This window comes from Acanthopagrus latus, chromosome 21 (genome assembly GCF_904848185.1).
Source record: "Acanthopagrus latus isolate v.2019 chromosome 21, fAcaLat1.1, whole genome shotgun sequence".
NCBI lineage: Eukaryota > Metazoa > Chordata > Actinopteri > Spariformes > Sparidae > Acanthopagrus > Acanthopagrus latus.
Genome location: NC_051059.1, coordinates 18,846,982 through 18,870,193, shown reverse-complemented (window position 1 = coordinate 18,870,193; position 23,212 = coordinate 18,846,982). Strand labels below are relative to the sequence as shown.

Here is a 23,212-nt window from a genome sequence, read left to right as displayed (position 1 = left end):
CTTGCAGCTACAGCTGAATGTGACTACAGAAATACATAAGATTTCATATATATCTACGCAATGCAAGTCACCATTTGTTTACCCAGAAGTGACTGTGATTAGGTCTATAGTTTTTAGCTTAAGAAAACTGCATACATATAAAAGTTATCTCACTGTCTGTGGTACCAGGAGAGAGTTCCATCCTCAATTACCACCCAGTGGGATCTCCATCCGAGAAAGCGTGAACTCTGCCAGAAAAAAACATGATATCACAAATAAATTACGTAGCAACTTGAAATGACAGAAATTCATGATATATCCTGTGTAGATAGAGAGGACAAAATACAATTGTACAACTCAGAGATAATACTTAAAGACATAAATACAAGAACAACAAATAAAAAGGATCAAATGGTTTGAAGAAACCTTTTCTATGTAATAATGATGATACTGTGTGTTGAGTAAGAGAAAAAAAGGCAACTCTATATCATGCAGCGCGGAGTCTGAACAAAAACACTTTCCAACATATTAAGTGTAGAAAAGAACACACTTCAACATCTGGGTACCTTCAAAAGAGGGCCTTCAATCTTCTGCACCCCACTGCTCGCATCCTTTGTGGGAATAAATAATAATTCTCAGACTTGTGTACAGACAGAATCTGATCAACAGCCTTAAAGGAGTTTTTGGTGAGAGCGGAAAACCTGAAGCTCAGATTGCTTTCTTCGGTAAAACCCTGCCTCATTTCAGAGGTGAATAACATACTCTTCAATTTACTTAACAGCTTAGTGCCTGCCCCTTTTTTTTATTTCCACCATGACTATGCAATACTCTGAACTGAAGCTGTGCCAGGCTAATCAGACATCCAAGTAAGAGCATGGACTGCTGACTTGCAAGGCTTCTTCTCCATAGTCCCCAGAGCTACAATGAAAATGTATAGAAATGTATGAAAAGAGCACCTGCAGAAAAGGTCTCTTGGCACCTATGTCTGGGGCAGGTGCAGGATAGCAAAGGCAACTTCTTTAAAAGAGAATGTGCAAACATCTAATCTGTAATCCAAAGTGCTGTACACACCAGATATTGACTTTGAACACAAAAAGATGTGCTCATGGTGTGTTGGAAATAGGAATCTTCTGGCGAACAGTACATTTCTAAGAAGTCTGTTCAACCTTGTTTTTGCTGGCTAGATTCTAGTGGTGGCAGGTGATGCCAGAGGATCGCTAAAATGATTAGAAATCATCCTTTGAGAGCCATGAATCAGATACCAAATTTAAACATCACCATGTGGTGCAGATCCGCAACAGACTGACTGAATGACACTGACTTAGGATACGTGCATTCCATTTTTTTTTTTTAATATAACATGCAAAAAGGTAGATGCATGCACTACAGTACCCTAATTAAAGTAACTTACTGATTTGTCCTTCTGGCAAAAGGAAAAAACTCAAAATCAATACGTTGATTTATTTAGATCATTTACTAGGATGATTAACTACCTTTCTGCCCTTACCTTGACTTGATAGGCTGCTAGAATCAGTCTCAGTTCTTCATTGCGGGCCAAGTCTAATGCAGTCTGGTCTGAAATACAGCCATTCATGTCATAAATCATCATAAAATACTCAGGAAACAAAATGCATTTTACTGTAGTAGAATTTTTTTTAGGAAATTGCGTTAAACTGATAATACATTAGTCAGAATAACAAGAGATGATGTTGAAAGTAAGAGATATACCATTGCAGTTTTTAACACTGGGGCTGGCTCCACACTTGAGCAGCTTTATTATGCACTGCCTCTGCCCTCTGTAGGCTGCACAGTGCAATGGCGTATTTCCCATCGAGTCCCTGCAGTGAATATCTGGAGCCTCTTTTTCACTGAGCTAAAGATAAGACGACAAACATCTTAATGAGGCAGAAGACAGCGACATTTTACCTCTTCTACACGTTACCTCAATAGAAACGTAGCTTTATCTAAATATCTACACAATCCACCAACAATACGTAGAAAGAAAAAAAGGTCAATTATAATCCTGAATCAGTAGTGACATTTCTTTTTTGCAGCTGTCTATTAAATCTTCTCTTGTTTTATGTGCATTCAACTTTTTAATGTACTCACGTTTCTCCATATATCTGTAGATATTTTATGTCTGTGCTGCTGTTACACTGGAATTTACCATCTGGCGAATCAATGCGACTACCAAATCTCGTTGACACTTTTTGCCTCACCTGCTGAAACACGTTGGGTTTTTTTGCAACTAGAATCTGTGCAAATATAGAGATAATCCTGCTGTTTGTGCTTTCAGACAACCTCAGACCACAGAGCCCATGAAAGGCAAAGAAAGACGCTGTCAAAGCATTATACATTCTGCAGAAGTTCCTTGAAAGCCTGGACGCTGACCATCTTTGACAGAGTGGAGATGTCCCCCTCTCTGGCTGCTTCCAGAAGCTTCTCCTCCCGCCGCCGTATCGCTCTTCTCTCTGCAGCTGCACAGACCAAACACTGTTTGAGAACAAAGGACACTGATCTTCAGTAATGAGCAGGAAGAAGAAAAAAAAACTCCAATCATTTCATACCCTCCAGCATCGTAATGATTTCATCATCTTCTGTGACATCTTTGGGGATTTGAGCTGTTCCATTGATTATGCTGGAACAGGCATCATACCGCAGCAGCAACAGAACAATTTCCTTAAGGGTCCAAAGTTAAGAGAAAGGAAAAAGGACACCGTCGCTTGTCATCACTCAAAAAACTTCAAGGAGGGGGAAAAGGAAGTCTGTGACTGTAATTCCAACTGACACGAGGGCGGCCAAGAGGATGGGACATCAATGCAAACAGGATCTCTCATTATGATGTACAAGCTGACTCTGTTTTGGCAATGTCTTACCTTTCGCCCAGTGTAGGCCGCTTTGTGTAGAGGTGTGTCACCCATGCTGTTCTGTAGATTTGGATCAGCACCTGCCTGCAAATGTGTCCCATTGAGTAACTTTCACCAGCTTCACAAACATGCACTAGACATAGTTAGTGAAGTAACAATGAGGTCTTACCTTGAGCAATTCCTCCACAACATCCCTGTGTCCAAAGTAACAGGCCAGGTGCAGAGGTGTCCATCCTGAGCTGGCTTTAGTCCTGGCTACAGTGGCAGAAAGCAACATGAACACTCCCGTGCTAGCTAACAGGAGCCGTGCTAGCATCTTCTATTGACTTACATCTACAGTTGACATTCAGAGAGCTGCTCTGGTCGACCCTCGACTGAAGGAGGCTCTGAATATGAGAAAAACTGCCTCGTTTGGCGTAGAAAAGAAGCTGGTCCTCAGGTGAGTGCTTCTCCATCACCACCTCACTGTCTTTGGCCCGATATTAACTGTTAAAAAGCTGTCGGACATTTTGCGTGGAGAAATGCTAGTTGTTAGACGTAAAGTTGGTAAGTTAAAACTTTAAAATGGAAAAAGCAAAGTTTAGAAACTCTTGACTTGTCAACATGGCATGTCAGTCGGTTATTTGGCGAGCATGTCTACTTATTTTTCCCGTCAGTGTGGAGGGAGAACTCAAGCACAACGTTTCGACTCAATATGGAGCTTATTTACTTGTATACAAGAACTAACTAGCTAGGTTAATTAGCTTGTTGGCTAACGTTAACAGAATGACACAACAGCTTCAGACTTACAGGCCTACAGGTAAAAGGACTTTTAACTCCTGCTTCCCCCAACTTTCACAGACCTCCGTCTGGTTTAGTTGGAGTTGAGAGAGAGAGACACACACACACACTCTTCTCAGCCTGAGTGTGATCATATGCAGCTGACAGCTGGTGGTGTCCATCATGTGACCAGGCAGCTAACAGGTGACAGCAGCAGGGACGGAGCTAGCTACAGGATTCTTGGCCACCCCTCAAAATGATGGTGTGCCCCCCCCCCCCCAAATCCACAAACAAACAAGCAAGTATGTATGTAATATGAATTACATATGTGATGATTGTCAATTTAAAAGAGATTTTTCTTTTCAAGACGTGGTTTGTCATAAATAAGGTAAAATATCATCTTGTTTTACTACAAGGTGAAATACATTGTCTCCCTCAACACGCGTTACCAACGGCAACATGGCCGCCAAACTCGGCATAGACAAGGTAATGTAAATGATTATCTGATGAATGTCAGAATAAATCTTGCAATTTTGACAGCTGCACGTGTGTGAGAGGAGCGTTTGCCAGTTTTGTGAGGCTGCTAATATACAGAACCAGCTCTACGATGTTTAGGTTGCGGGCTTTTGTGAACTAAACAACGCCAAGAACGCGACTGTTGGCTGCATTGTTCTGAGATTTATGTATTTTAAAAGACTTTCTTGATTCGGAAAACTATATTTTGAAGTGACAAACATCAGATATGTTTGATATACTTCATAGCAAAATTCAAACTTGATCAAAATGTGATTCGTCTCTCCTCATTGATTCCTGTCCATATTTTTTTCTGAAATCGACCGGAAGGGACATGACTTCGCCTCTCTATGTAATATGACAGTGCTGACCTCAACACGCGATGACTGACTGATGATTTTTTTTCCTCCTCCAGTCCTTATTCTGTTTGCATCTCTGACTTGAAAAAGCATAAATGTTTCATTCTCATAACCTTGGATTTGATCATACTGATCAAACGGACAGCAGGCAATGAGGCTGTTTGTATTCAGCTGCATATCTATTCATATTTTAAAGAAAAATACCAAAACCTCATCTTGAAGGAAAATGAAAGCAGGACTACTGCTACCGACTGGGTAGGTTCACTTTTTATTCTGTTATATTAATATCATTTTCATTCTGGGCCACATTTTACCTCCAGAAATTAAAATCCTCTCATGGCATGTCGTTATATATATACGACACAATATTTAGCTTGTCTTGAATTTATTGTGTTAATGAATGTAATTACTCACCAGAGCCCAATTCTCTTTATGTACACTAGATGGAAGTATTTGCTGCAGCAGGTGAAGTCTGCACAAGTTAGAGCTGTTTTTATTTTCGAGGTCTTCTGACAGAGAGACAGTAACACAGTTCGGACAAGACTCACAGAAACCTGCACACATCAATGCCATATTTTAACTTTCCCCCCTAACTGTACCTTACCTCTGCTTTAAAGGTCATCCATCTCACACATTTTGGGCGATTCTATGTATAAAAAACTAGCTGCAGACATTTTTGAGGCATTGAAGGTCAGTTCTCTGTGAGCGTCTTTGAAGGCCCTTCAAGCAATTATGTCCCCTGAGGTGTGTGCATATCTGGCAGAGAGGATGATGGGAGGTTATGGTTGTAATGAATCTGTCAGGGAGGACTTCAAAGATGAGTTACTTAGTCACCTGTGAGAGGAGAGATGTCTTTGTGAGAGGCTGTGTTGACCAGGAGCCTTTATCACAGCCAAGGCTAATACTCAGTAGAGTCGCTTTGTGTACAGTAAATGAGATGAGCACCGAGTGGAATAGGACTTGGATATGGAAGAAGCTAGCAACAGCAGTGATGCACGATACTGGATAACAGATATGCTGATATTTTCCAGCTCATTCTGTTTGATTGCTGATGCCAACATGAAAATATGTGCATGTTTTTCCTCCTTGTTGCAGAGAACATCAATGTTCCCATAATGGAATTAGCATACTGTTATGTCTGCGCTTATGAAGATGGCCTTCTGGCAGATGCAGACATATAATACCTTTCAGAAAGTACACAGTTACTGTGCAAAATAAGAAAACAACTTAGTCAACAGTTCCCGTTGCATGTGGCAAAGAATAATCTGATTAGCATGTCATATTAGCAGAAAATGTTCATTTCAGGCCGCTTATACCGCTGATGTGGTGATATGATAAGTATTTAATCACGGATCTTAATAAAAAAAACACTGACAATAAGTTGATTGTGGTAAATTTTGACTCAAGATAAGCATAATAATATCATATAATAACCTCATAAGTGACATTGCACATTATGTCCCCAAACAAGTTAAACTGATTGTGTGCAAAAACAACAGATTCCAAACTGAAAAAAATCGTAAATTCAATCTGTTATGCAATAGAAATATCAGTTTCTTAATAAAATATGAGGTTACAGTGACCCTAATGTGTTTTAGAGCATTTTTAAGTTTTAAGAATAATTTGATGATTATCAGCATAATGTTGGACAGGATACTCATGACAAGACATTTTCATAACAGCAGCAGTTTTCAACTGCAAAACAAGTCTGTGTATCAACACTATGTTTGTGAGTTTTCAAGAAAACATCTGGCAAAGCATAGATAACCATCTGAGCTGGGCCAATATTTGCAGATGCATTCTTCAGAATAACCGCAGCATTCATTATCGCGGGATAACAAGTATTACAAATGACCACAATTATGGCAAACAATGACACACTGCTCTATTAAAAATGGAGATTTTACTGCTCTGCGCTCAGCAATCATTGATGAAAGCAGTGATATTTGTCACCCGTTTGTCGGTTCTAGACATCATTAGCCTTTCATAATAGTACATCTGTTGAGCTGAAATCATGTTGCAGACTATTAGAGACTAAATGTGCTCAATCTTAGCCCTCTCACCTGTTTACACAGGGAAGGCGATGTGAACCAGCCCATGCTGGGGGAGGAAAAAAGCCGCTTGGCAGCTTCCTTCTAATTTTCAACCAGCGTGATGGTTGTTATTTGCAACATATTCTATATGGAGATCTAAGGTTTTTCCGTCAACTGAGAAATGCATCATGGCTTAAAAGTGACCGAGTGATCATAATTTTCTCCCCACTCCAGGGATGTGTATATTGATCTTACTGCACTTACAGCGCTGCTCATTGCATGAAGCCAACACCTACGTAGAACCTCCTCAGTGGCAGGATTGAGAGCAGGTTTTTCGCCATGTCCTTCAAAGAGCCTCTCCATTTTGTTTGTCAACACATGCTTATCAGCCACCATCATCAGTGATATATTAAATTACACTAGTTCGGAAGTTATTGAAACACAGACATTAATCACAGCATATTCATCAAATCAGGTCTGGCGAGGGAAAGAAGCGCACTGGGCTAGTTCCTGCTAATTAGCATGGCAATTATTGTAAGCTGTCACAGTTCTTAAGCAACGGGGTGGACTGTGTGTGCTCCAGAGCGTAATCCCTCACAAATTACAAGATAATGGAGGCAAAGAGAGGCCACTGCTTCAAAAGGAAACCAGGAGATAGAATCCCCAGCAGGGACATTTTAGGGACAGGCAGGGAGAGAGACAGTGAGGGAAGGAAAGGTAGGGGAAAGAAGTACAGCATGTATTCCCTCCACATAGAGCCGTCTGAATAGAGGAGGCTCATTTGACTGCTTCGTAAAAGAAATGGATCTGATAGGACTCTGCCGTATTCCTTGATGTACAGCATGAGCGCAGTGGATGGCTTGGCTAATAACACAGTCCGACATGTGGTCTGCTTACCTGTGGATTCACATTGCATGAATTTTTTTACCTTTGTACCAGCAGTTTTTTTCTGTCAACTGAATTATTTTCATGAATCAAAAAAAAGACAACACCTTCGACTGCAGCGTTTCCAACACTAACACCGTATATAATTGTGCTGGCATTATACATTCAGAATGATGGTTAATGCTGACCTCATTTACATCATACATTAATATGCAAATGACCAGAGCACGATGGATGTCAGCCAGGTGTAAGTGTGGTCCACACACTCCTGAAAGCAAAATGAATGAAGGAAAAGTCACCCAACTTTGCTTTTCAAGCGTGGCAAATGCTACGAGTAACAGCACTAACTAGCAGGTCTTCACCTGAAAAAAGTGAGTTAAAAAAGAAATATAACCATCAGTGGCATCACCTCCTTTGAACAAGAACACCATATTTGTCCTGCAGACTCCAACACAGGAGATTTGATCTAAATGTGTGTAGAGTCAAGACGATGGGAGACAATTTTTATGCACACTTTTATTACATCCACCAAGGAGGTTATGTTTTCCATTTATTTGTAAGCAAGATTACATAAAAACGCATTATCATGAAACTTGGATGGTCTTTTGATGGTGCAGATCTGGTTATAGGGACAGGTCAAGGAATCTTTCTCTCACTTTCTCTTTAACATTATGATCTTATGAATATGAACATTATCATTGATTCAGGGAATAATGCATGGATGTTGATGAAGGTGGCTGGTATTTACAGCACTACTGAGTTCGATTGAACTTGATTGGATTAAAGGAGACTGTTGGGCCTTTGCGCAGGTATGTGTCCCACAGGGTGCCATTCCATTCCTATTCCAAATGTAGCATAATCCGATTAAGAAATGCGATATGCCAACATTAGCCTATTCAGAGAGCCTCGTTGTCCTAAATCTTGTCTGTTCATCGTGTTTTCATGGATGCGTTGTACACAAAGTAACTAACCAACAGTTTGAAAGGCTGGGGTAGAGATGCATGCCCAAAAGAAAAGCCCACATTTCTTGGGTATCCACAAGTTTTTGGACATGAGCAAATATCACAATGCCAACCTTTTCAAGAAGGTGGTTGATGGACTAAAAAAAAGGGAGGCTGTGATGCCAGAGACAAAGTTCACCACTGCTGGAAAACGTAAAAAAAAAAAAAAAAGACTCACAGAAACAAAATGGCACAAGCAGCACCAGCCACTCCACTTTTCCATATATTGATATGATAAACGACAGGAAACAGGGATATTAGTGTGATATTGACTTTCATTAGCCATCTATAAACAACTTAGTAGGAATATTGTCTTTTTTTGGAATAAGAGAAAAAAACTGAATATTTGGTGCATTTCAACATAGTCACTGATGGTAATTGTTGTTTTTACACCTTGCACAGACACATGGGTGTTTGTGATTACTTTGTCCTGTTGGCAGGTCGATGTCAGCTGGAGCTCTGCTGGGAGTTAAGTAGTGCCATTAAAACGCTATATAAGAATAACACGCCTCAGTTGACATTTCAGCGCAGCTTGTGAACACCCACGCAGAGCTTTTTAAACAGGTATATTAAGTGAAAACACCTGTGTGGGTGCACCATGACTGTGTATGAGGCTTTAACGAATCTATAGGGGTAAGGCCATGTATGCACAAATTCATATGACCGTCGACAGCTGAAGTGACATATGCATCAAAGTTGAATTCCACGTTAAGCGAAGAGACGCATGAGTGATGGTATCCTTACAAAGATGAAGGTTTAACTGCCCCCATCAAAGCACCATCAACACTATAAAACTAATTGGAGGATCAGACACCTATCAATCAAGCTCAGTTGGTTAACTGCCAAACGAAGTACAATCAGGTAAAATAAGCTGTACTGGGCCTTATAGGACGGTACTTAAATTAAACCACTGATGCTGAAGTTGTTTTAGGAATGAAATGGTGCGAGTAATTAGTTATTTTTTAATCTTCATTTTTCTACGTTATAGTCTTTTATATGGAAATGAGCCCAGGTGCCACATTTATTGCAAAGTTTACAATGTTTGATGAAGGAACTTTCACTTCAAATGTGACTCATCTCCAGACACACGCATTGTTAGTCTAAAATGCTCCCAGGTGCATTGTCTCTTCTTTATGAACAAACCCCACCGGATTGTGAGGTTTAGCTATTATTTTCACAGGGGTATTGTCAATAACACTGATAGGTGTTAAGATCCTAGCACATTTATATTCATAGGAGGAATGTTATTCTAAAATAATTGCTTTAATGCCACCTCGATACTACATAATAGATGTGATACTATTTTGGGATAAATTACCTTTTTTTTCTCTGTCTCATCCTTAGCGAGAAAATTAAAGTAAACAACCTCATCTTAAAGCATTCTTAATTCTTTAATTTGCATAACAATCAGTGAAATTTATTAAAAAGTATGTAGATGCAGACTGTCTCGCCAAAGCCTCTGAGTAGAGCAAGCCAACAGTGCTGCATGCATCATGGTGGAATAGAGCAAGATAATTAATTAAAATTAAAGATAATATTTGCATAGTATTTACATAATATTTACATTTCATGCTGCATTTTATTTGCCATTCTGTCCCTTTGCAATGATGACTGACTGCATTAATACAATTGTCTTAATTTTTCAAATAATTTGGATCAGTTGGCTGCTTCATTTTTCTGTTAGCTGAGACATGACACATTATTTCCGTTCATTTTAAACATGTTGGGTTTCCCTTCAATGTGACCATCATTCTTAAAGGAATGATTCCCGCTCAGTGATGTTTGCAATGTGACGACTCAATGGCTCCATTTTGATAAGAGGGCGCGTGCAGTGATAGATGGATTAAGCAGCTTGGAGCTTTTGTAAATGAGATGAAAAATTTAACAAGTCAAAATACAGTCACGAAGAGGCACACCCACGGCATTTCAATGAGCTTCTGTTGGTGGATCTGGAGCATAAGGTAAATGCCAGCGCCCTTCATCTCACAAAAGCAGCTATGCCAAGCAGACTGTGAGGCTGTGAAGCCATCCAACTACGAGTTCAGTTCTCTCATTAATGATCAGCATTTATTGTGTAAACTGCGACGACTCTGATGTGATGTGGAGACTGAGACTACCAGGGGACATTTCTGTTGTGTTCAAATGGCAATTAGCCCAAACCCAGCATATTGATGCATGTGCAACAGTTGGAGTGTGCTTCTTTTTTTTTCTTCTTCCACAAAATGTTGCCTCTATCATCATGATTGCATTGTTATTTTATGTTAATTCCTATCACCTTCAGATTGCAACTGAATATCTATAACATGGTATAACATTCAGAAGACTCATAATGATCAGATCTAATTTCATTAGGGCAAGTAGTCATGCTCCTCACATCAGCATCAGTTCATTTTTGTAACCGCCTGTTGTCTTATGCGATGTTCGCATCAGAGCACGTAGCTGCCAGCATTAGTCAGATCTGAACGGAGCCAAGTCACGACAAATTTGCACAGTGAGATTAGGACTCATTACATAGGTAACCCAAAATAATGTTTGGTTCATACTTTTGTTTGTTGAACGTGAGTGTATCGCTGAATAGCAAAATGGCCAGAGATGGGCACAAGTCATAATGCCATCCGTGAGACCTTATAGGAGTTATTGATACATTTGCAACATTACATTTTTAAAATTTAAGAGGCTTGATGGCTGTAACCCACACCCCAGATGGTTTGTTATACAGAACCATCTGAAATGGCACTGCAAGAAACTCCTTTTTTTTTAATTTAAAAATACTTGGCAGGTTATTTGATGAGCCATCTGTCCATCACCGTCTATCAAGAGCTAATCAATCAGATCAGAACAGTAGGTGATCACCACCAGTGGAGCCTGTTGGTAAATCAAGCGCTTGGTGGAGCCGGCTGTTAGAAAATTTGGAAAACATCTTTTCCATTGAGAAGACTTCAACACCACTCTGTGCTCTGACATTCTGTCCAGTTCTGATATAAGTTATGTTAGACACATAAGTTATGCTAGCAGCATAATCATTTGCATGTGTAATCATAATCATAAATTTACATGACAAGTTTCCTGCTTTAATGAAGTTCTGTTGGGGCTTGTCCAAGTACGAAAACGGTGGACGCACCAGTGCATGTGCCACTCAGATGGGGCATCCACTCACATTGAGCAGCAACATGCTTCTCTTGCTTGTTGTCACACTTAAACTACAGCCACAGCTGCCTCACAATGTTCAATTCAATCAAAAGTCAAATCTCAAGGGCAGCCTGGACTCACAAACAAAAAACATCCAAATCAAGTACAGTCAGCTCGTGTAGTGTAGTGTTGTGTAGTCTAGTCTAGTCAGCGGAAAGGTCTGTACTTTCACTTTCTCGCTCTCTCTCAAGATCAAATTTAACAAAAGGCTTTCAGTTTAAGTGTGTTTTTATTTATAAAGGTTATGAATATCACGACTGAATGTTTGCATCCTTGTGTTTCGCTTCAGTTTTGTTTAGTATCTAAAAAAATCCCACCAGTAGTATATAAACAACAGACATGAAATAGAATGCAGCAATTGTTACTGTTTATGAAAAAAATAAAGTGCTGTACTATTGATACGGTTTTGGAGCGAAGCCTCTAGTTGGGGTTTCAAGGTCGAACTGGCACATGCGCTGGACATGTTTGTTGTTCAACTGTAGCTGTGATTAATGCGGACAGGCACGCTGTTACAGTGTGATAGCATCAGTACTCCAAACCCAGCATCCAAACGCAAACACTTGAGTACTCGAGTAATGAGAGCCACAGCAGGGCGCTGTATAATCGGCAACACTAGAGCCTCTGTGTACCCTCTGTGGCACTGCTTTGTTTCTGAGTGCCCTCCATTTTCAGATGAGTCACTGCACTTCTACTTCCAAATCCGGCGACAATGCACCTGCCAGTTTAATTGCTTCCCTGACACACTTTCGTATTTGTTTAATATGTTTGCCATAGCTTAACATATTCTACATGGGCAAAGCATGGTTGTATATTTATATCATATGTATATGATTATATATATTATATTTAAATAAATAACACAGGGGCTGCGGAGGTGATGTTCCCCATAGTTCATTGTTCCGCTCTGTATGTCATCAAGAACACCTATAAAATGACCTTTGGAGTGATTATGTAATATTAATGTAGGGTGAGGCACCTGCATGAACTTTACATTTCATATGAGTCATGTAAGTGCCCCCTAATGATGGGGGAAGAAAAGAAAAAGAAAAACAACATTTCCTTTAAAAAATAAATGCGCTTCCGTGGTGCAGCACTGGTGTAAATCTTGTAAATAGTGTTGTTCGTTTCCATGACGGCATGATGTGGGTTTCCATGACATCTCCCGGCTTTTGTTGCACATTTGAACAACTGACATCTCTGAAGGATAAATTACTATCACAAGCCTTTTTTTTCTTTTTCCACAGGCAGTTGGAAATTACCTGAACACTTGAATTTAGCCTTTAAGAGATACTAACCAAAAATGAAAATTCAGTCATAACCTTCTCACCCTGATGCAGGAGCTTCACAGCTGAATAGTGTTGCAGCATTCTTCCTAAACCAGTGAATAAGATGGGGACTTGCTTTGAAACATAAAACCAACCAAGTTAAAGATGAATAAATTGGCTAAATACAGCTCAATCTCTGTAATTGAACTGTGCTGATGCCCAAAGACTTACACCCTCAACACATGTTGTTTGTGCACTATCGTCAGATGAAGTGCATGCTAAGAATTGTAGCATTGCAGCTGTGAAGATCTGGGCTGTAAAAGACAGTGTAAATAACTTACTTTCAGGTTAATTTGGGATCTCGGGGCTGCAGGGGACTGACGAGCTACGTTTTACAAAAAAGTCCCCATTTACTTCATTTGTTTAGGAGAATCCTGCAACGCTGTATTTGCTGTGAGACTCCACTAATTTTTTCTGTGGGTGAGTAGATGATGACTGAATATTCATCTTTTGTGATATGATAAAGCACTCGGCCATTTCCCCTTTGTCAAACCTGACAGTTGAGCTTTGAAAATGACAGCATATGATGACACCACCCTATTAAGAGAGGCTGTAAAAGCAGTCACGGTCAAATTTCTAAAGAGCTGATTTGGACGGACATTTCATTTTAATTACGCTCATTGTGATCCACACGGATCAAGGAGACTGGATGGCGCTTCATTTAAACTCCCACGCTTTCCCCATGTCTGTGCCTGCACTTACTCCTGTCTCACAACTGTGATGTGGCTAACTCTGAAAGGTAGTGGCGGTGGTTCCATTTGTGAGAAAATAACAGTAATTCAGCCTCGGCTCCTTCAGTCACTTCTACTGTTCTGTAGTGTTTCTCATTTCTCTTGGCCCACAGATGGGGGACTGATGGGATAGTATCAGAATGCAAATCAGACCTTGAGCTTGTTCCACTGTGTGCCAGAGGGAGCTTAAAAAAACCCCAACATATATATATATATATATATATATATATATATATATATATATATATATATATATATATATATATATATATATATATATATATATATATATATATGAAAAAAAACAAGTAGCCATGCAAGTACATAAAATATGCCAACTCCTACATACAGGACTTTGAGGTGCTACGGGTGAGGATGCTCAATATCTAATTGCTGGTAAAAACTCACAAGAAGTGTTGAAAGCTTCAGAGAGATACCTCCAGTATGTGAGCCTCCCACTCGCTCCTGTTTTGTCCGTCATTCTGTTGCTGGCTTTTTTTTTTTTTTTGCACGTCAGTCAGATAAAAGGCACCGGCTGCTGGCAGGGTGGGAGGCAGGGAGGAAAAGTGGTAACAGAAATATGAGATTTATTTCAGGATAACCTGTTATATAAATCAGAAAAAAACTGTTATTTTGTAAAAATCCTTGAATGTCCAGAGGGTTAACTCTGATGAAATAAACAGAAATAACAAAGAAAACTAAGCTGTTTTGTTGTGTGTTTATAACTTAAGGGTAATTTTCTTCAATGAATCTTCGTGGCTATTGACTGAGTCCCCAGAACGACGCCAGGTTTAAAGCCAATTTTCAAGAAGTGGCCAAACTGTCTAATTAAAACAATGCACTGGGGCCCAAAAAGTACTTTTTTTCCCAATAAGCATTCATTGTTAAAGAAGCAGCCAGAAAACTACAGATACATACTTTTTGAGCATCACAGCCAAGCGAAATCCAGAAAAAAACATTGTATGTCTATACAAGTTAGCTGCGAGCAAAACTTGAGGTTAGTCAAAATTCTCTCGTGTCGTGCAGTGTTTTTCAATCTCGGTCCTGTTTCCTCCCTGCCCTGCATGTTTTAGATGCGTCCAACCGATTCAAATAATTGGGTTGTCATCAGGCTTCAGCTAATGAGCTAACCATTTGAAACAGGTAAATTGTCCGAAATCTCTTAATACTCGCTGTATAGAGCACTACATAGCGACTATGCCATTTTGTTGTGCTGTCCGAATGTCAAGTGGGAATTGTTATACCCTGTAACGTGGACTCAAAGTATCCCACAGTGCACTGAGAAAAGTAGTGTACAACCGATGGTCACCAACCAAGAAATATCTACCATCATGCATCGCGCTGCGGATGAAAGCATGGAGGTGAAGGACCAGGAGCTGATGACCGCCATTTCACGTTTCAATTGCGCGACAGCAGTTACGTAATTAACGGCACCTGAGTAGGGTACGAAAGTGTGTTTTTCTCTCTGCCGATGAGATCGCTATTTAGTCCACTATGCTGGACTCCCTATGTGGTGACTGGGGAATGAGTGATTTCGGACACAGCCATACAGTGTAAAGCACACAGGGCAGGGAGGCCAGAGGAACGGGACTGAAAAACACCACACGAGTGTGCCCTTCATATGCGACTAACTTTCATGAACGTATTATAGTCCGGCAAGCTAGGCCACCAATCAATGTTGCGTCCAATTTTTCCCTGTGGCCACACACGGTATTGAAGTGGAAAAAAACTCCTGCTCCTACAGATTCTTTTTTAAATCTGTGACGTCTTCACTGAATGGGGGCCATCTTTGGGTTCAACATCCTGTTCTATTGCCAGGAAATCAAACTTTTTTAGCTTCATGTGCCACTGAGCTGCTGTCGTAGGAATATGCGGGGCTCCGTCTCTGACTCAGTGTCCCCATCTCATTATACATTCATGCAGCGGAGTCACAAAATGGTTTTATACAACTTTTCACACACACAACCAGTGCTCCCCAAAAACCAGCAAACACCTTCTGATTTAAGAAATTGGTGGTTTTACCCTTAATACCTTGAGGGATGAGGCGAGAGAAGGGTCCTTACTGTGTGGTTGTGCCATGCCTTGCAGCGTGCCTCGTCTTGTATTCAATATACACCCGCAGCCTGCTCATTTAAGGCCAAATTGGTAGGCTGCCTGTGTGGTGTGGGGCTCATGCATCAAATATGAGTTTTGTGAGAATGGATTTCAGCGGGGGGGGGGACGCTGGAGCCTGGAGAGTGGGTTCACTGCATGGAAATAACAAAAATAAAATATATACACTGATGTCAGAAGAAAAGACTCCTTGACGTCAGCCAAATGATTAAGAAGTGCCAATCTTAGTTGACATTTCAGTGTAGACAATCATCAGGTGTGCTGTCTCTGCACTGATGCTGGTGGGATAACAATCACAGTAACTTTTTTTGGGGTGGGTGGGGTGGGGGGGGTGTTTCTACTCTTTGAAGCTCGCTGTGTCTGAAACCATAATCTGCATTATTCCGAGGATGTGATCACAGACTGCTCTTTCACTGCTTGGAGCAGGCAAAGCTGAGGCAGGGCAAATCTCCCCCGGCAGCCGCTGCTGTCAAACGCGTAATTGTCCGAGGCGGCGCTTTGTGGAGAGCGTCGTGCGCTCTCTGGTGGACCGTCCGCGGCATTGTGCTCAGGCGCGGCAGGAAACAATCAACTGCCGCTTCTGACAGGATACATGGGGGTCGCTGGATGCAGCGTCTTCTCGCCTGGCACCTGTTGCTGCTGGCTCGTTACCGTCAGCGCTGGTCTGTTGAGGATTTAACGACGCACCGGGACCATGTCGGAGGAGGAAAGTGGCTCCAACTCCAGCCGGTACTATTTTGGCAATGCCTCAACTCGGGTGCAGGGCAGCTTCGTCTTCTCGGGACCCATGTTTGTCGTCCTGATGGTGATGATGGTGACTTTGGTGGTTGTGATAGTTTTGGGCAACGCGCTGGTCATCCTGGCGTTTAAAGTGGACAAGAGTTTGAGGAGACAGTGCAATTACTACTTCTTGAATTTGGCAATATCGGATTTTCTTGTGGGTAAGTTGAATCTCAGTCTTTTTCTTTTCTTTTTCTTTCTTTCTTTCTTTCTTTCTTTCTTTCTTTCTTTCTTTCTTTCTTTCTTTCTTTCTTCTTCTTCTTCTTAATAGATAGACAGAAGATAGAGTAAAATGTCTCACTGCTGTCATAAAAGCTATTATTCCATGCGTCTCTGTATCAGTGTCCCTGTACTGCAGATGAGTGCTGCTAAGTGCAGTAGTTCAGCAGGTCTGCAACGAATAATTAATAATACATTTTCACTTTATTTTTTATGTAAATACAATCTTTTCATGATCTGCTCTTTCACCCTCACTCATCACAACTGGTCATCTTCCTTTCTTTAAAGTAAAAAAAAGAAGCTTTAATCACCCTCCATTTAGCATTTTAAGTAATATATAAACATTTAATATACTACTATAATGTAGCTAGAGTAGACCTGTCAGACTTCATTAACATGCTGAATGCATGCATTCCTTTCCTATGAAGACATATTCATATTATTTATTTCATTGTACAGTTATTATTACAACTGTGTTTTACTATATTGTCATTGATTTTCTGTTTATACACACACCTTTGTTAGTAATATAGTTATATCTGCTTATCTTACACATCATTATAGTGTGTAATGAACCAAGGGGTGGGACCGGAGGGGCGTATGTGACATTTTGGATTATAATTAGTTATGTACATTAAGTGAAAGATCTTGCTGAGCTCATTTCTGCTGCCAGAAGGGCACCTGTCAGTGCTCAACCAATCCAGAGTTGTTAACCCGTTAAACCAAAAGAACTAACACTGAACTTTATAAACCTTTGGGGCAATAAAGTGAGAACACATATCAATATTCAGTTCAGTGAGTGTTAATGGAGGTTCGTTATTGAACAGGGCTCCAGGGTGCGACTGCTTTGGTCACACACGCACCCATACATCTGTCAAATGCCAGTAAAGATTTTCTTTGGCTGCACCAGTGCGCCTGAGGTTTATTTGTTAAATGATTAAGGTCATTGCAGTTCCTTATGGTGTGCATTTTAAATAGAGAAAAACATCTACCTCCACATTTTTCCTGTTCACAATCATTTATATAATGTGCCAAGAAACGTTAAATTGGATTATCCTAAATTATGTGCTTGTGCACCTAATTGTAAAAGTTAGGCGCGCCAGTGCAACCAGTGTGAACAATAAGTCAGGAGGCCGTTTAAAGACTGAATTCTATAAACTAATTCAGGACAAAGTCTGTGTATGTTTTGCTTTCTGATCAGTTTTCTTACACCTGTTCCTGCAGGGGCTTTCTGCATCCCAGTCTACATCCCTTACATCCTCACAGGCAGGTGGACTCTGGGCCGAGGGCTGTGTAAGCTGTGGCTGGTCATGGACTACCTGCTCTGCTCTGCGTCTGTCTTCAATATCGTCCTCATCAGCTACGACCGCTTCCTGTCAGTCACCAGAGCGGTGAGTGGAACGTCTCGTGCCTTAAAGTCAAAGCGGGATTGTGGCACACAGAACAGAGGGAATCAGAAATGCCGTTTCAGTTTAATGAAGCAAGAATATGTTTCTGTGGATCATTTTCACGTCTTTCAGTTTTTCACGACGCTTTTAGAGTGTGATGTTAAAAGTTCACCCGTAGCCACATGACTGTCCACCGCTTCTGGTCTGTGGCTTAATTTCGGGGGCTGGTGAGTCTCCCAGGTCATTGGTAGGGGCAGTGCAACCTCATTCTCCCAACTGTGCCCATCTGCAGAGGTTAATCATTCCTGACCCATCCAGGCCCAGTGCCACCCCTAATTATAGCCCTCCCCCATGACAAAGAAAAAAAAATGTCACGTTTCGACTTTGGGAGGGAACAGGCTTCAGAAAATACTCTGAAAACCACACGCGACTGTCACAAATCCAATCTGAGACAACTAAACTCAAATACTTTAATTTCTGCTTCAGCAGTTAAAAATGATCTAGCTCCATGCTGCTTTATTTTTCTGAAATCCAGCGTCAGTGGATGTCGATTTTCTATTTTCTGCCTGTCTTGGCAGTAATAGCAACTCTACTACTGCCTAGTAGTTAACAAACATTTCCAAACCTCTGCTGCTGTCGGGCTCATTGAACCTTTTGTTGAGGCTTGTCTGTGCATTAGCCGACTGACTGTGTCCTATACGCTGGTGTGTGAACTGAAAGGTGGGACGAGGCTTGGCATAGCAGACAAAGAGAGTGTTCTGTTTCCTTTCACAAGCAAACACTTAACATCAGAGCAATGAATACAAATAACACCAGAGAGAGAGAGAGCCTCTTCTTTAATTAGCTAGCTTTGATCATAGAGATCCTTCTCTGTGCTGTGGTCCCTCCAACCTGGAGAGATCAATCATAGCAGAAACAGGCCACCGGCAGCCAAAGCAGCATTCTCCTAAAAGCATTTCTCTCTGAACATCGAAAAAGACAAAGGACTGTCAACAGCCACAGGACAAAGTTTGTCTTTTAGAAGAAAAGATGGAATCAGATTAGGTGCATACATTTGGCAGTTAGATGACCCGTCAGCGCATTAACAGCTAACTGCGCAGCGTCAGAGAGAGAAGGTCCTGTGTCGCGTGTCACTCGCGATGACAGGAACGAGCTAAGATGAAACCCAGGAGCCCCTCAGGAGGGAGTCTAACAATTTAAAAAGATAATGCAAAATTTCAGATTGGATTCATGAGCACACCTGATTCCCTCCTCCGCTGAGTGGCGCATCTCTACGTGAAGAGGGGCCAAGAAGTACTGTACGCCAATTAATTTATACAAACACAAGTGGAGCCATTTTTCATCTCCTTTGAAGATGAACTGCAGTTAATTTTTTGTCATTCAGAGCAGGGGCACATCTTCAGAGCAGCTGGAGAGGGCGTAAAGTGCGCTGCCCGCCGAACAAGACTGTGGACAGGGACGTGGGATGTGGCGCTAATTGAGAGCCGTCACAAGAGGTGCTCCATTCAGACACTTTTCTGTGACATGTCACAGTTTTGGAAAACAATAGTTCGTATGCTGTGTTTCTCCTAAATTGTCTGTGGTTTCACTGACATATGATTATGTGTCCATCAGAAGATACAGGTGGCACAAATCTCAGCTGGGGGCCCATCAGTGTCCTTTGGGTTGAAGGGTTTAACTGGGTGATTTTATTGATATAACCTGTGTTTATTTACCCTATTTTAGCAGTCAGCATCTGTTGCCATAGATAATATGATTCAGAACCTCAATTTTCAGTCCGGCTCATTGGAGGTACCGGTTTTACATGTGCTCTGTCTAAGAATGAATTAATTTAGCAGAATTTGATAAAGATGTCAAAATTCAGTGTGTTTATTTTTCAATTTGAACCCAGACAGCATCTCGGGAAGTATATTTTTTTATTTGAAAAAGATGTTTTAGACTGCAATATGATTTTTTTGTCAAATCTAAGCAAGTTGCAGCCATTTATTATATATTTTCCTTCGCATTTTTCAGTGAAAAACAGGTGTAACCCTATATTTCATTTTTTATTTGTGCCCAAGAAAGTTCAGTGAAAAGGTTAATTCGTCATGAACATGGTGGGTTAAAGCTATAGCTTCTGGTTGAAGGCTGGCCTCTTTATTCTTTGCATTGCTGTGCTGTGATCAGGTCAAGGAGATCAGCGTTGCTTTTTAAAAGCACTAGGATTAAACCTCTACCGCCACCGCCAGTGTTAAATGAACATTGTCTACCGTTTAATGGCTGTACTGTAGGAGGATAAATTGTTATTTTGCCCTCTAACAGTTTCTACATTAACGGTAGGATTCAGCAATCGCACATAAAAATGAGCGGCAGCATTACCCGAAGTGCACTTTCTGATTTATGCTTATATTTATTGCAGGTAAGTTACCGTGCCAGACAGAGCATGACTCATCAAGCCATAATCAAGATGATTGCTGTCTGGGTGCTGGCCTTTGTCCTGTATGGCCCGGCGATCATATTCTGGGAGCTGGTGGTGGGCAGGAGCCGCGTGCCAAAGGATGAGTGCTTCGCGGAGTTCTATTACTCCTGGTACTTCCTGCTGAGTGCCTCCATGCTGGAGTTTTTCTCTCCTTTCATCTCGGTGGCTTTCTTCAACCTCAGCATTTACCTCAGCATACGCAGGAGGAGGCGCCACAACAGGGAGGCCCAGCTCCACCTTCAGCTGAGCGAGCCTGCCTCTGCGCAGGGGGAAGGCATCCCCCTGTCCCACAACTGGGGGTTAGGGATGAAACTGGCTGTAAGAGGCTCCATCCACTCCCAGACCTCCTCTCCCAGTCTGGGCAAACTAGATCCCTCAACCAGCAGGTCTGCCCAGCCTAGCCGTCTGTCCAGGGATAAGAAAATTGCTAAGTCCCTGGCCATCATAGTGTGTGTGTTTGCCATCTGCTGGGCACCGTACACCCTACTGATGATCATCCGTGCTGCCTGCAGAGGGCGGTGCATCCAGCATCACTGGTACGAGGTCACCTTCTGGCTCCTGTGGCTCAACTCTGCTATTAACCCATTCCTGTACCCACTTTGCCACAGTAGCTTCCGCCGGGCCTTCAGCAAGATTCTCTGCCCGCGGCGACATACGACTCCCCCGTCATCTGTGCTCCGTGCTGGCCAGTGAGGAGCAAATGGAGTGGGGAGGACAGAACAGTGTGCCAAAACAGTGGATGGAAATATTCATATGTAGCCCATAAAATTCCACAGGTTCGCAAGAAGAACCACCGTTTGTCACACAGACCGTAATTAATTGTTTTCAATAGTGCTTTCCAGTGTCGCAGTGTGGGTGTGTAAGATTGGTTCTGTGAAGTCTAACGTAATGCACTGTTAATCACTTCACTGTGTTCTCACATCCGAAGCAAGCAGAAGTCTGAATATACCAACGAAGATATTATGAAGATTAATAAAAAAAACAGAGTGCCATAAGAACTGGACAAGTTTACCATTGTGGTGTTGGTTGTTGTGTGGGGGGGAAAAAAAAACGGTGGCAGAAAAGAGTGAAACACGATGCAGACAATGAAATAATGAGACCTGCCAGCTGTGGCTCATGTGCTGTAAGTATCTTTAGGCAAGGGGTCAGGAAATGCATTCCCTCGCTTCACGGCCTCATTCTTTGTCACACGCATTGTTCACTTTCGTAAGCTATGTATTATACAGGCGGTAGATAATGACTCACAGCCCCATTTTGTATTAGAATTGAATGTATATGCCAAACAGGGTAGAATTTAATTCATCGTTCATGCTGCTGTTCGCGTCTTGTTCTTTACGGTACGCACAATGACATTCATAAAAAGACAAAGTACCGCCCCCACTGTGACTTCCCAGCTGCAGCTGAAGTAAAACAGATCGCTGTCACCCTCTGCTGTTAGAGAGTTCAGCCTGCTCCTGATGATGCAGAAGCACAGTGGGAAAAATCATCAAGTGCCATTAAGCATAAATATGTGAAAAATGATGTGTGATAATCGAGCCGAACATTTTCTTTTTCTCTCTTTTTTTGGGGGGAAATTGTTTAACAATAAATCAGTTGTGGGTTACATACATGAAAATAATAATAAGTCAATAGAGCACTAACCCTGAAGCCTAACAGTCTCCATTTGTGGGGATCCTGGATCCTGGATATGTCCCTTTATCTGGATGCGGACTAGAAGTTGATGTTGTCTAATTTGGCCTGAGATCCATCCTCCATCCAAGTTTCCTGAAAATCCGTAAAGTAGTTTTTGTAATTTGTAATCCTGTTGACCGAGACAGAGAAACAGACATGGATGAAAACACGACCTCCTTGACCAAAGTGCTTTTCAAAAGACAACAACCAGACATGGCAGATAAATGAACTAGAATTGCACTCAGTAGAGAGTGTACCTCTGCCAAGGCCCTACAGTCCCCTTTTTAAATCCAGATTTTTATTTTGGTCCACAACAAATTGTACTTACTCAGAAATACCAGCCATCTAAATATGGCAGTTTTTTTCCGTTAAAATCCATCCATTAATGAAAACATCTTACGACACAAGAAAAAAACTGATCAGTCCTTGTATCCGGATCCAGACAACTAACAAACACACACAGGCAGAATCATAACCCTTTTTATTGGAAGTAAAATAAAGGAATGAATTAGAATAAAGGCTACGAAAGCAGAGGAAGCAAAACAATAATATCTCCACACAGTGAGCGCATTTACTGACACAGTCCTTCTTTAAAAAAAACAAATGGCTTGTTTACTGTAACACGCCCAACAGTAAACAATTTTATTTCTCGGCTGTTATTGCATGTGAGTGATCATTGGCACTAAGACGCCTGACAGCAGTACCACAGTCACCCTTCTTCTTCCTCACCAGAGACAGAGAGGAGTGATCTGTTTACAACCACTGCCCAAATATACTGTTTCTGTGATCAGCGGGTGTATGTTTACTTCTGCTCCACTAGATGTCACCATTAACCTTCACAGCTTTACGTGTGTGCAGCGCCTGAGGATTAAGCTCCAGTTCATCATGGAGGGGAGACAGTGTGTGAGATTGGCCACAGTTTTCCATTAAATGTTTGACTTCA

The 23,212-nt window shown here is 41.4% G+C and overlaps 2 protein-coding genes across 14 annotated transcripts in view; one reads left to right on the top strand and one right to left on the bottom strand.

Annotated features, from left to right (window-relative positions):
- LOC119011443 (oxysterol-binding protein-related protein 1-like) overlaps positions 1-3,804 on the bottom strand; it is a 22,540-nt gene extending 18,736 nt beyond the window's left edge. For 2 of the 12 annotated variants that reach the window (XM_037084564.1, XM_037084565.1), the window contains exons 1-10: positions 3,636-3,799; positions 3,178-3,343; positions 3,016-3,101; positions 2,856-2,930; positions 2,547-2,658; positions 2,335-2,456; positions 1,708-1,852; positions 1,487-1,554; positions 546-590; positions 154-227 (exon numbers count right to left, since the gene is read on the bottom strand). In XM_037084564.1, coding sequence (XP_036940459.1) covers positions 154-227; positions 546-590; positions 1,487-1,554; positions 1,708-1,852; positions 2,335-2,456; positions 2,547-2,658; positions 2,856-2,930; positions 3,016-3,101; positions 3,178-3,301 — 851 coding nt within the window. In that variant the 5' untranslated portion in view covers positions 3,302-3,343; positions 3,636-3,799. Of the gene's footprint in view, positions 1-135; positions 228-545; positions 591-1,486; positions 1,555-1,707; positions 1,853-2,334; positions 2,473-2,546; positions 2,659-2,855; positions 2,931-3,015; positions 3,102-3,177; positions 3,344-3,635 lie in introns of those variants that run through there. The other 10 variants (XM_037084566.1, XM_037084567.1, XM_037084568.1 and 7 more) reach the window with 8 other exon arrangements.
- LOC119011445 (histamine H3 receptor-like) lies at positions 3,770-23,212 on the top strand. Of its 2 annotated transcripts, none has more exons than XM_037084578.1 (3): positions 3,770-3,907; positions 17,977-18,143; positions 20,539-23,212. In XM_037084578.1, exons 1-3 carry the CDS (start codon positions 3,862-3,864, stop codon positions 21,289-21,291), a joined length of 966 nt encoding a protein of 321 aa, XP_036940473.1. In that variant the 5' UTR covers positions 3,770-3,861; the 3' UTR covers positions 21,292-23,212. The 2 variants fall into 2 exon arrangements, with proteins under 2 accessions (XP_036940473.1, XP_036940472.1); XM_037084577.1 differs by lacking the exon at positions 3,770-3,907 and adding an exon at positions 16,125-16,694.

Coding starts and splice junctions, on each gene's coding strand:
- LOC119011445 (XM_037084577.1), top strand. CDS start 16,448: ATGTCGGAGGAGGAAAGTGGCTCCAACTCCAGCCGGTACTATTTTGGC. Junction 16,695..17,976: donor AATATCGGATTTTCTTGTGG/GTAAGTTGAATC, acceptor CTGTTCCTGCAG/GGGCTTTCTGCATCCCAGTC. Junction 18,144..20,538: donor TCCTGTCAGTCACCAGAGCG/GTGAGTGGAACG, acceptor TATTTATTGCAG/GTAAGTTACCGTGCCAGACA.